At 45.4% G+C, this 15481-nt stretch overlaps 1 protein-coding gene across 1 annotated transcript in view; it reads left to right on the top strand.

The window, feature by feature from the left end:
* The window catches only part of LOC110498381 (usherin), a 432088-nt gene that overhangs the window by 235384 nt on the left and 181223 nt on the right, over positions 1 to 15481 (top strand). The window contains exons 43-44 of the mRNA XM_036955034.2: positions 6412 to 6559; positions 9778 to 9920. Of these exons, the coding sequence (XP_036810929.2) occupies positions 6412 to 6559; positions 9778 to 9920 (291 nt within the window). The remainder of the gene's footprint in view (positions 1 to 6411; positions 6560 to 9777; positions 9921 to 15481) is intronic.

Here is a 15481-nt window from a genome sequence, read left to right as displayed (position 1 = left end):
CTCCCCTCTCTCCCCTCTCTCTCCTCTCCCTCCCCTCTCTCCGCTCTCTCTTTCCTCTCTCTCCCCTCTCTCTCCCCTATCTCTCCTCTCTCTCCCCTCTCTCTCCTCTCTCTCATCCTCTCCTCCTCTCTCTCTCTCCTCTCCCTCTCTCTCCTCTCTCACATTCTCTCCTTCTCTCTCTCCTCCCTCTCCTCTCTCACATTCTCTCCTCCTCTCTCTCCCCTCTCTCCCCTCTCTCTCATTCTCTCCTCCTCTCTCTCCCCTCGCTCTCATTTTCTCTCTCCTCTCTCTCCCCTCTCTCCCCTCTCTCTCATTCTCTCTCCTCTCTCCCCCCTCTCTCCCCTCTCTCCCCTCTCTCTCCTCTCTCTCATTCTCTCCTCCCCTCTCTCTCCTCCTCTCCCCTCTCTCCCCTCTCTCTCCACTCTCTCATTATCTCCTCCTCTCTCTCCTCCCTCTCCTCTCTCACATTCTCTCCTCCCCTCTCTCCCCTCTCTCCCCTCTCTCTCCTCTCTCTCTTTCTCTCCTCCTCTCTCTCTCCTCCTCTCCCCTCTCTCCCCTCTCTCTCCACTCTCTCATTCTCTCCTCCTCTCTCTCCCCCCCTCCTCTCTCACATTCTCTCCTCCTCTCTCTCCCCCTCTCTCCCCTCTCTCTCATTCTCTCCTCCTCTCCCTCGCCTCTCTCCCTCTCTCTCCTTCTCTCTCTCCTCTCTCTCCCCTCTCTCCCCTCTCTCTCATTTTCTCTCTCCCCTCTCTCCGCTCTCTCTCATTCTCTCTCCTCTCTCCCCCCTCTCTCCCCTCTCTCCCCTCTCTCTCCTCTCTCTCTTTCTCTCCTCCTCTCTCTCTCCTCCTCTCCCCTCTCTCCCCTCTCTCTCCACTCTCTCATTCTCTCCTCCTCTCTCTCCCCCCTCTCCTCTCTCACATTCTCTCCTCCTCTCTCTCCCCTCTCTCCCCTCTCTCTCATTCTCTCCTCCTCTCCCTCGCCTCTCTCCCCTCTCTCCCCTCTCTCTCCTTCTCTCTCTCCTCTCTCTCCCCTCTCTCCCCTCTCTCTCATTTTCTCTCTCCTCTCTCTCCCCTCTCTCTCATTCTCTCTCCTCTCTCCCCCCTCTCTCTCCTCTCTCCCCTTTCTCTCCTCTCTCTCATTCTCTCCTCCTCTTTCTCCCCTCTCTCTCCCTCTCTCTCATTCTCTCCTCCGCTCTCTCCCCCCTCTCTCTCCTCTCTCTCCTCTCTCCTCTCTCTCCTCTCTCTCATTCTCTCCTCCTCTCTCTCCCCTCTCTCCCCTCTCTCTCATTCTCTCCTCTCTCTCCTCTCTCTTCTCTCTCCCCTCTCTCTCACCCCTCTCTCTCTTCTCTTTCATTCTCTCCTCCTCTCTCTCCCCTCTCTCTCCCCTCTCTCTCTCTTCTCTCTCCTCTTCTCTTTCCCCTCTCTCTCATTCTCTCTCCCCTCTCTCTCCTCTCTCTCCCCTCTCTCTCTCTCCTCTCTCTCTTCTCTCTCCCCTCTCTCTCCACTCTCTCATTCTCTCCTCATCTCTCTCCCCTTGGCAGATCTTTATACTTTTGTTAGGCGAACTGAAGCCTTGTCTCAATCTGTCCTTGTTATATCAAAGAACAGAAGAGGCTGAGAGCTTACGGATGGAGGGGGAACATAAAAGTGCATAGTTTAAAATGATTAGTGACACCTCTGATATACCTGAGTGTGAAGTGGAGACAAAGGCATAGAGCTGCATGCCTTTTCTCTCTCTGTGTGTGTTTGGGTGAAAACCAGTGGTTGGAATTAACTGCTCTATCAACTAGATACACACTCCCGTACACACACCAACTACAGTCTGGGATACACAGAAAACACACATGCATGGGTGCATACATTTATGCGTGCACACACACACTCACATTCACATGCACACACACTTGCAGGGAGACACCGACATTCACACACCCAAGCAGCAACCCTCCAAATACACTCAAAACACACACAAACACAGCCAGGATTTCACCATAAAAATGTCTGACACGAACTGAACTTTATGGTCAGTTCAGACATGACTTAGTACCTAGACTTCTCTAGTACTACCACTGCACTCTGGGTAAAAATGTGTATCCCTTTATTTGCCCAAATGAGCTGATTAAGAAAACATGATAATTTACATCAACGACCTGTTAGGTATTTTAGCCAAGCCGATAATGATGGCTGACACAGTGTAGTACTATAGGCAGATGGGTTACTATGCACTAGCTGTCCTACACATACAGAGCAGTTAGTGTTGGCTATGACTAGTATAAGTGATTGGGCTGACTAGAAACCAGCTATGACGGTGTGCTGGGCCCAGGCTCAGTGTACTCACATACACTACTCATAGCCATCACCACAGTTACGGGCTTGGCCACAACGACAGAGCAGGGGCAGATGGGTAATATGCCGAATGGGCCCTCTGCTGGTCCACTTCCTTTCCCACAGTAATTGGTCTGTGTTTGAAATAGTACACTTTTCACCTCTATAGTGCACTTCTTTGGCACCCTATTTCTTCTTTAGTGTTCTAGCTCCGGCCAAAAGTAGTGTACTTGTTTGGCACCCTATTCCCTCTAATAGTGCACGACATAGGGGTGATATAAGGACGCAGATCTAGGATCTGAGAATGTAGGAGACTGTAGGTAGGTAGCTGATGATAGACGAGATGAAACTGTAGGTAGGAAGGTCATGATAGATGAGATGAGACTGTAGGTAGGTAGGTGATGATAGACTAGATGAGACTATATAGGAAGGTGATGATAGATGAGATGAGACTGTAGGTAGGTAGGTGATGATAGATGAGATGAGACTAGATAGGTAAGTGATGATAGATGAGATGAGACTGTAGGTAGGTAGGTAGGTGATGATAGATGAGATGAGACTAGGTAGGTAGGTGATGATAGATGAGATGAGACTGTAGGTAGGTGATGAGAGATGAGACTGTAGGTAGGTAGGTGATGATAGATGAGATGAGACAGTAGGTAGGTAGGTGATGATAGATGAGATGAGACAGTAGGTAGGTAGGTGATGATAGATGAGATGAGACTGTAGGTAGGTAGGTGATGATAGATGAGATGAGACAGTAGGTAGGTAGGTGATGATAGATGAGATGAGACTGTAGGTAGGTAGGTGATGATAGATGAGATGAGACTGTATGTAGGTAGGTGATGATAGATGAGATGAGACTGTATATAGGTGATGATAGATGAGATGAGACAGTAGGTAGATGATGATAGATGAGATGAGACAGTAGGTAGATGATGATAGATGAGATGAGACTGTAGGTAGGTGATGATAGATGAGATGAGACAGTAAGTAGATGATGATAGATGAGATGAGACTGTAGGTAGGTGATGATAGATGAGATGAGACTGTAGGTAGGTAGGGGATGATAGATGAGATGAGACAGTAGGTAGATGATGATAGATGAGATGAGACTGTAGGTAGGTTATGATAGATGAGATGAGACAGTAGGTAGATGATGATAGATGAGATGTGACTGTAGGTAGGTAAGTGATGATAGATGAGATGGGTGATGCCAACCAAGCATTTGCAGTCACCAGTCTTGGTATTACACATCAGTCAGTCCAGAGAAAGACGACAACAGAACAAGTCTTTAGACTACAACAGAACAACAGAACAAGTCTTTTAGACAACAACAGAACAAGTCTTTTAGACTACAACAGAACAAGTCTTTAGACTACAACAGAACAAGTCTTTAGACTACAACAGAACAAGTCTTTAGACTACAACAGAACAAGTCTTTAGACAACAACAGAACAAGTCTTTAGACAACAACAGAACAACAGAACAAGTCTTTAGACAACAACAGAACAACAGAACAAGTCTTTAGACAACAACAGAACAACAGAACAAGTCTTTAGACAATAACAGAACAACAGAACAAGTCTTTAGACAACAACAGAACAAGTCTTTAGACAACAACAGAACAAGTCTTTAGACTCCAACAGAACAAGTCTTTAGACAACAACAGAACAAGTCTTTAGACTACAACAGAACAACAGAACAAGTCTTTAGACTCCAACAGAACAAGTATTTTAGACTCCAACAGAACAAGTATTTTAGACAACAGAACATCAGAACAAGTCTTTAGACAACAACAGAACAACAGAACAAGTCTTTAGACAACAACAGAACAACAGAACAAGTATTTTAGACAACAACAGAACAAGTCTTTAGACTACAACAGAACAACAGAACAAGTATTTTAGACAACAACAGAACAACAGAACAAGTATTTTAGACAACAACAGAACAACAGAACAAGTATTTTAGACAACAACAGAACAACAGAACAAGTTTTTAGACAACAACAGAACAAGTATTTTAGACAACAGAACAAGTCTTTACACTACAACAGAACAACAGAACAAGTCTTTAGACTACAACAGAACACGTCTTTAGACTACAACAGATCAAGTCTTTTTTTTTTTTTGCCTTTATTTAACCAGGCAAGTCAGTTAAGAACAAATTCTTATTTTCAATGACGGCCTAGGATCAGTGGGTTAACTGCCTGTTCAGGGGCAGAACGACAGATTTGTACCTTGTCAGCTCAGGGGTTTGAACTTGCAACCTTCTGGTTACAAGTCCACCGCTCTAACCACTAGGTTACCCTGCCACGCCGAGAGACTATGAGTGTACTTTAGACTACAACAGAACAAGTCTTTAGACTACAACTCAGATACTGCAGACACCGATTATTTTCTTTGTCCTTCCATTCTGTGATTTTGCCATAATGGGAGTGCTGTGCATTATGTAAATTGGGTATGAAACTAATTTCGGGGTGCTGACGTGAGTGATGTGCTTGACCGTGACACGCATGCAAACACACACACAAACACTCCACCCCCTCGCCCCTTCACCAGGGAACAGAGGATTGGGTTAAGTCATCTCCTTTGTCTTGTTTTTTTTTGTTGTTGTTTTTTTTTCTCCTTTCTTTTTTGTGGTCCGTGCTGTTTCCTGTCTTCCTAAGTGACATATGAGTCCCCAGGGTGTCTCTCCCTCTCCCCATAATCCTCTGTTCCAGTGGCCATATTGACACACATCCCTCCCATCCATCAACACATTAGACTAACGCCTCACCACCAAATCACTTCATTAATACACACACACACACACACACACACACACACACACACACACACACACACACACAAACACACACACACAGACAGACTCAGGCATGCATTCACGTGCACACACAAACATGCACGCAGATAGACACGCACACACACACACATAGACAGACGCATGCGTACACGCTCGCACTAATACACAAACATATACACATGCACGGACACATACACATGACTTCATTCTCACACAGACATGATTACTGAATGGTCCTCTCACTAAATTCCATCTCCAAAATCATTTATCTTCGATCTATTATTGTGTTGTCTTCTGATGTTCATTATGTCCAATAGGTCTGTTTTTCCTAGTGTATGTTTTATTATGTATTGGTCTATCAGTATGTGTGGTGTGTAAAGGATCAATAATCAGTGGTTTGGGTCTGGCCTGTAGGGTAGTGCAGTGGTGAGTGGAGGGCTGTGAGAGGAGTGTGTTGATGTTGATTGAACAATGGTCTCTACAGTCTCTTCACACACACACATGCATGCAAGTACACACACAGGCACACACTATGGTGTTGATGTGTGTTCTATAGCCTCTCTAACAGTGTGATTTGAACTGGTGTCCAGTCAAGTGCACCTCCAAGCAGACAAATCACTCCAGATTAGAGTGATGTTTTCCAAATGTTTTCACTCCAGACCTTGAAGATGTTTCACCGTCTGAACGATGTTCATAAGTGGAGAATTTAACAGTTGCCTGAAGAGGATCACAATGCAACGGCAATGTTAATGAGGATATAAGTGTGTGTGTGTGTGTGTGTGTGTGTGTGTGTGTGTGTGTGTGTGTGTGTCAGTAGGGGCTTGAATAGCTGGTCTGGGGGGGTGAGAGTGGGCCGACCCTTCTTTAGAAATGAGTCTCTCCCATTCCTCTCCTTTCTGCTCCATCTCTCTATCTCTCTATTCAGGGCACTGCCTCTTTCACTTTCTCTTTTTCTCTCTTTCTCTCCTTCTCTCTCTCTTTCTGTAAGGTTCTTTGTGTGAACAGTCTTTGTTGTAGATCAGAGAGGGAGCGCTGACTCCTGCCACTCTCTGAATGATAATGCCTTATGGAGGAAGAGAGGAGAAGAGAGGGAAGATGTTGTCACACGTCATCATCTGGGGCACAAGCTGAGCTGTCTGTTCTGGTGGCCTACAGAGAGCCCAGAGGGACAAATGACAGTGTCATCCTCTATGTCTAAGGACCAAGGGGATTGGTGATGATGTGAAAATGTCCATTCATTTCTCTCTCTCTCTCTCTCTTTCTCTCTCTCTCCCCCCAGCTCCAGATGGTGTAATGCCCCCAGGTGGGATAGATGCCACCCCTGCCAGTCTGCAGTTGTCCTGGCTCCCTCCGGGCCGTGCCAACGCTCCTGGACCCTTATACTACGACCTACAGATGAGGGATACGCCAGACGGTCCTATACAACAGTAAGACCCCTTACTATGCATTACGGCTGACCATAGATGCACAATAAACTACTCTACTACTAAACATACACAGCTATACAGCAAAACCATATACAATGCCCTTCAGATGAGGGCTATGCCGGATGTTCCTTTACAATGGTCAAACCCTTCACTATACTGACCATAGAATACACTATCACTACTAAAGCCACTAACATCACTTACAGGCAGAGTAGAATAGACAGACTAACATTACTACTGCTGCTCAGGGCTACACCGGACAAACCACTAACAGTAACTTTCATAGCTCAATAAGTAACATGTGTACCTCGTCAATGTCCGGGCTTACTCTGTCCCTTTCCAACACCTTGTAGCACAAGTTATACACTTTCTACAATCAATAATGAAGTGCATTGCCTAAATATACATGCCTGGGCTATTTGAGCTGGCTATAATGCATTGTGTGAAGAGGGGAGGAAGGGGAGGGCAACAATTGGTAGAGAGAGAAAGAGAGAGGTAGAAAGAAAGAGAGAGGTAGAAAGGAAGAGAGAGAGAGGTAGAGAGAAATAGAGAGGTAGAAAGAAAGAGAGAAAGAGAGGTAGAAAGAAAGAGAGAGAGAGAGGTAGAAAGAAAGAGAGAGAGAGAGGTAGAGAGAAAGAGAGAGGTAGAAAGAAAGTGAGAGAGAGAGGTAGAGAGAAAGAAAGAGAGTAAGAGAGAGAGGTAGAGAGAAAGAGAGAGAGGTAGAGAGAAAGAGAGAGGTAGAAAGAAAGAGAGAGAGAGAGGTAGAGAGAAAGAGAGGTAGAAAGAAAGAGAGTGAGAGAGAGCGGTAGAGAGAAAGAGAGGTAGAAAGAAAGAGAGTGAGAGAGAGAGAGGTAGAGAGAAAGAGAGAAAGGTAGAGGTAGAGAGAAAGTGAGAGAGAGAGAGAGAGAGAGAGAGAGGTAGAAAGAAAGAGAGAGAGAGAGGTAGAAAGAAAGAGAGAGAGGTAGAGAGAAAGAGAGAGGTAGAAAGAAAGTGAGAGAGAGAGAGAGAGAGAGAGAGAGAGAGGTAGAGAGGTACCTCCAGCACGCTACCTCCAGCACGCTACCTACAGTACGCTACCTCCAGCACGCTACCTACAGTACGCTACCTACAGTACGCTACCTACAGTACGCTACCTACAGTACGCTACCTACAGTACGCTACCTACAGTACGCTACCTACAGCACGCTACCTACAGTACGCTACCTCCAGCACGCTACCTACAGTACGCTACCTACAGCACGCTACCTACAGTACGCTACCTACAGTACGCTACCTACAGCACGCTACCTACAGTACGCTACCTCCAGCACGCTACCTACAGCACGCTACCTACAGCACGCTACCTACAGCACGCTACCTACAGTACGCTACCTCCAGCACGCTACCTACAGTACGCTACCTCCAGCACGCTACCTCCAGCACGCTACCTACAGCACGCTACCTACAGTACGCTACCTACAGCACGCTACCTACAGCACGCTACCTACAGTACGCTACCTCCAGCACGCTACCTACAGCACGCTACCTCCAGCACGCTACCTCCAGCACGCTACCTATAGTACGCTACCTCCAGCACGCTACCTACAGCACGCTACCTACAGTACGCTACCTACAGCACGCTACCTACAGCACGCTACCTACAGTACGCTACCTCCAGCACGCTACCTACAGCACGCTACCTACAGTACGCTACCTACAGCAAGCTACCTACAGTACGCTACCTACAGTACGCTACCTCCAGCACGCTACCTACAGCACGCTACCTATAGTACGCTACCTACAGTACGCTACCTACAGCACGCTACCTACAGTACGCTACCTCCAGCACGCTACCTACAGCACGCTACCTCCAGCACGCTACCTACAGCACGCTACCTCCAGCACGCTACCTCCAGCACGCTACCTATAGTACGCTACCTCCAGCACGCTACCTACAGCACGCTACCTACAGTACGCTACCTACAGCACGCTACCTACAGCACGCTACCTACAGTACGCTACCTCCAGCACGCTACCTACAGCACGCTACCTACAGTACGCTACCTACAGCAAGCTACCTACAGTACGCTACCTACAGTACGCTACCTCCAGCACGCTACCTACAGCACGCTACCTATAGTACGCTACCTACAGTACGCTACCTACAGCACGCTACCTACAGTACGCTACCTCCAGCACGCTACCTACAGCACGCTACCTCCAGCACGCTACCTACAGTACGCTACCTACAGTACGCTACCTCCAGCACGCTACCTACAGCACGCTACCTATAGTACGCTACCTACAGTACGCTATCTACAGCACGCTACCTATAGTACGCTACCTACAGTACGCTACCTACAGCACGCTACCTACAGTACGCTACCTACAGTACGCTACCTACAGCACGCTACCTACAGTACGCTACCTACAGCACGCTACCTACAGTACGCTACCTACAGTACGCTACCTACAGCACGCTACCTACAGCACGCTACCTACAGCACGCTACCTACAGTACGCTACCTACAGTACGCTACCTCCAGCACGCTACCTACAGCACGCTACCTACAGTACGCTACCTACAGCACGCTACCTACAGCACGCTACCTACAGCACGCTACCTACAGCACGCTACCTACAGCACGCTACCTACAGCACGCTACCTACAGTACGCTACCTACAGTACGCCTCTCATTCTTACCCTGATTTATTCATTATGTCCAATAGTGCTCTTCTATAGAAAGGCCCTGTCTGGGAGATTGGTGCTGCTAGAACAATACATGGTTGATTCATTCATTTCATTCATGCCAATTACCTGGCGTCATATTCAGTGACGTTCTGTTAATTGATATCCAAATGTATGTGTGATAGATGAAGGGTGGGTTGATGTTGGTGGCCCAGTGTTTTATCCTAATTTATAAATTGATAAATGTGGGATTTGATATATGAAATGTTTAGAATTGTGTTTGTTACGCGCAAGGCTTGACATTTAAATGAGGAATAAGAGCTCAGAGAGAACGTCTAGTAGTTCATATAGACTCACATTTAAAACACTAACAGATTTTAATGAATCATTAATCTGTCACTCAGGTGACTTTTTACTGATTATAATGTTGGCCCCAACAGTAAACTAATCCGTGTTTCTATCATCTCTTTTGAGCGTGGGGCGACTCATTTTCTTTTTATGTATCTAGCAGAAGAAATATAAACTTGTGTGTGTGTGTGTTCCCTCATAGACTGTTGAACAACGTGACGAGCACATTCAGCCACACAGTGGAAGGTCTGTCTCCATACACAAACTACCTGTTCAGAGTGGTGGTGTCACACACGCACGGAGAGACCGCCAGTGACTGGACGAGCCTACGTACCGCAGAGGACAGTGAGTACACACACACACACACACACACACACACGTGGTTTTAGGGCATAAACCCAAACATGCTATTTACGATGTATACTGCCTTACACTCACAGGAACACATGCACTTGGAACACACACACATTCTTTGAAAAGTCACGTTCTCATAACTCACATTCTCTCACAGACTACAAGCGATTAAACGAGTGATAGTTCATGTCCTTACACACAGACCGTGTGTACAGGGATTCTCTCTCACATACACACACTCACTCGCATTCACATGAGGGAGACAGAGAGACAGAGAGAGAGAGAGAGAGAGAGAGTGAGAGAGAGAGAGAGAGACAGAGAGAGAGAGAGAGAGAGAGAGAGAGAGAGGAGGGAGGGAGAGAGAGAGAATATTGAAAGTGTATAGTGTGTGTAGATGACCTAGTCAGTGTCATTGCTAGCTAATTGCTGTAATAGAATTACATTAGACTCTCTGCAAAGTTAAACATGAATTACTTCTCTATTACGACATACAGTATAATTATAGCACCACTATCTGCATAGATTCATATTTTGTGTGTGTGTGTGTGTGTGCGCACGCACGTGTGCATGCGGACAATAGGTCAGTAGTGCTATGTCCGCCACTCTAAGCCCTCTCTGTCTGTGGCCCTAACAGAGAGAACATGTATCAAACACACACCACCCAAACTGCTCTATCAATCAACACCTACACACACACTTCTCCTTTGTGACTTGTGTAGAGGCGTTGTATTAGCCAGAGTGTGTGATAGTATGATGGTTGCTACCAGAGATAAGACCTTTACATTCCGTGCGTTCACTGTGAAAGACACAACGCTGCTTTCAAGAGCCTCAACACCACGAGTCAGCGCCCGGCCACCGCCAGAGAGGATTATGGGAGATGCAGTGTATTAATCTATCTTAGTCTACTGGCACCGCTAATAATCAGTCCCTCACATCTCATCACTACACACACACACACACACCCACGTCTCATCACCACACACACACACACATCTCATCACCACACACACACACACACACACACACACACACACACACACACACACACACACACACACACACACATCTCATCACCACACACACACACGTCTCATCACTACACACACACGTCTCATCACTACACACACACACGTCTCATCACTACACACACACACACACACACACACACACACACACACACACACACACACACACACACACGTCTCATCACCACACACACACACACACACACACACACACATCTCATCACCACACACACACACACACACATCTCATCACCACACACACACACAACACATCTCATCACCACACACACACACACGTCTCATCACTACACACACACGTCTCATCACTACACACACACACACACACACACACACACGTCTCATCACCACACACACACCCACATCTCATCACCACACACACACACACACATCTCATCACTACACACACACACACACACACACACACACACACACACACACACACACACACACACACACGTCTCATCACCACACACACACACACACACACACACATCTCATCACCACACACACACACACACACATCTCATCACCACACACACACACACACACACATACATCTCATCACCACACACACACACACACACATCTCATCACCACACACACACACATCTCATCACTACACACACACACACACACACACACACATGTCTCATCGCCACACACACACACACACACACACACACACACATCTCATCACCACACACACACACACACACACACACACACATCTCATCACCACACACACACACACACACACATACATCTCATCACCACACACACACACACACACACACATCTCATCACCACACACACACACGTCTCATCACTACACTCACACACGTCTCATCACTACACACACACACACACACACACACACACACACACGTCTCATCACCACACACACACACACACACACACACACACACGTCTCATCACCACACACACACACACACACACACACACACACACACATCTCATCACCACACACACACACACACACATCTCATCACCACACACACACACACACACACATCTCATCACCACACACACACACACACACATCTCATCACCACACACACACACGTCTCATCACTACACACACACACACACACACACACACACACACACACACGTCTCATCACCACACACACACACACACATCTCATCACCACACACACACACACACCCACATCTCATCACCACACACACACACACACACACATCTCATCACTACACACACACACACACACACACACACGTCTCATCACCACACACACACACATCTCATCACCACACACACACACACACACACACACACATACATCTCATCACCACACACACACACACACACATCTCATCACCACACACACACACACACACACATACATCTCATCACCACACACACACACACACATCTCATCACCACACACACACACATCTCATCACTACACACACACACACACACACACACACATGTCTCATCGCCACACACACACACACACACACACACACACACACATCTCATCACCACACACACACACACACACACACACACACACACACACATCTCATCACCACACACACACACACACACACATACATCTCATCACCACACACACACACACACACACACACATCTCATCACCACACACACACACGTCTCATCACTACACTCACACACGTCTCATCACTACACACACACACACACACACACACACACACACACACACACACACACACACACACACACGTCTCATCACCACACACACACACACACACACACACACACACACACGTCTCATCACCACACACACACACACACACACACATCTCATCACCACACACACACACACACACATCTCATCACCACACACACACACACACACACATCTCATCAACACACACACACACATCTCATCACCACACACACACACGTCTCATCACTACACACACACACACACACACACACACACACACACACGTCTCATCACCACACACACACACACACATCTCATCACCACACACACACACACACCCACATCTCATCACCACACACACACACACACACACACATCTCATCACTACACACACACACACACACACACACACGTCTCATCACCACACACACACACATCTCATCACCACACACACACACACACACACACATACATCTCATCACCACACACACACACACACACACATACATCTCATCACCACACACACACACACACACACATCTCATCACCACACACACACACACATCTCATCACTACACACACACACACACACACACACATGTCTCATCACCACACACACACACACACACACATCTCATCACCACACACACACACACACACACATCTCATCACCACACACACACACACACACACACACACACACACACACACACACACACACACACACACACACACACACACACACATACATCTCATCACCACACACACACACACACACACATCTCATCACCACACACACACACATCTCATCACTACACACACACACACACACACACATGTCTCATCACCACACACATCTCATCACCACACACACACACACACATCTCATCACCACACACAGACACACACACTCACACACACACACACACACACGTCTCACGTCTCATCACCACACACACACACACACACACACACACACACACACACATCTCATCACCACACACACACACATCATTGTGGCCCATCAGGTTGAAATAGTGGTTGAGGAAACTAAATGAACAGAGGCAAAGAGTCTAGGAGATTCTTCACAAATAATGTGGCTGAGAGAGCGATGTAGATGGAGGAGGGGTAGAGGACAGGCAAGGTGACAGATGAGGGGAAGATAGGATAACCATGGACCATATTTCCTTTGACTCTCTGGAAGGGTCCATGTCTGTTCTTTTTTTTAAATAGGCGTTGCGTTTTACATTTCTACAGAGTGGAAAGTAGCGTGTGTTACTTTTTGGAGAGCCTCATTAAACAGGAGCACAAGGTCAGAGTAAGAAGTTCCTTAAGCTTCCAGATTAAAGATAACTAAGAAAATAATTGTTTATATTTGATCATCTTTAATATTTGAAATTATAAACCAATTGAATATTTGGTCTATAAATTGAATTGGTATGCGGAGAACAATATGAAGACATTAATAAGAAAATACACCGTGCTGATAGGAGATGCTGAGACACAGATGAAAATGGAATCTACAAAGGAAATGGAATGTTAGTTAATCACATAGATAGAATTGAACTGAATCAAATGTGATGTGGAGTGAATTTAGAATTCAAAGCGTGATTTACATGTTCATGTGAGGCCTCGTCATTCACATAACCAACCCAGCATGACACAACTAGGTTCTGTTCAAAGATAGTAATCCTACTCATGAATTCATTCATACATATTAAAGGAATTTTTTTTTTTACACTAGTTAGGTGGAGCACCTCATTGTCCTTGGAGCACAGAGGAGTTGTAGTTAATCAAATAGGATATGTTCGACAGTGTTATATTAAATAGTATATATCATTAGTGTTATATTAAATAGTATATATCATTAGTGTTATATTAAATAGTATATATCATTAGTGTTATATTAAATAGTATATATCATTAGTGTTATATTCAATAGTATATATCATTAGTGTTATATTCAATAGTGTATGTTCATTAGTGTTATATTAAATAGTATATATCATTAGTGTTATATTAAATAGTATATGTTCATTAGTGTTATATTCAATAGTGTATGTTCATTAGTGTTATATTCAATAGTGTATGTTCATTAGTGTTACATTAAATAGTATATATCATTAGTGTTATATTAAATAGTATATGTTCATTAGTGTTATATTCAATAGTGTATGTTCATTAGTGTTACATTAAATAGTATATATCATTAGTGTTATATTAAATAGTATATATCATTAGTGTTATATTAAATAGTGTATGTTCATTAGTGTTACATTAAATAGTATATATCAATAGTGTTATATTCAATAGTATATATCATTAGTGTTATATTCAATAGTATATGTTCATTAGTGTTATATTAAATAGTATATGTTCATTAGTGTGTAGTGTCATTATAGCTTCTTTCTTTTTCCTCTGTCTCTCTGTGGAGATGGTGCACACACACACACACACACACACACACACACACACACACACACACACACACATACTTTTCCTTTCTTCTTTCTGAGTGTGTGGAGAACAGGGGTTTCACCTATCCAAGACAGATGAGATTGTTAAGTATCCATGAGGGCGTCTGGTTTCCCCTGGTTTCTTTTTAATGTCATTTCTTCCATGAATTGTTATTCCTGGAACCTGACAGCTGGTCCTGTGAACATCAACTTTTACCATGTTCCTTATCTTTGTCTCTCATGTTCCCAGCTAAGGAACATGAGTGTGTGTGTGCGTGTGTGCATGTGTGTGTGCGTGTCTGGGTGTGTGCGTGCATGCGTGTGTGTGTGTCTGTGTGTGTGTGTGTGCGAGA

This window comes from Oncorhynchus mykiss, chromosome 19, assembly GCF_057628025.1.
Source record: "Oncorhynchus mykiss isolate SJ-2025 chromosome 19, ASM5762802v1, whole genome shotgun sequence".
NCBI classification, from domain to species: Eukaryota; Metazoa; Chordata; class Actinopteri; order Salmoniformes; family Salmonidae; genus Oncorhynchus; species Oncorhynchus mykiss.
This window is presented reverse-complemented; position numbering and strand designations above follow the sequence as displayed.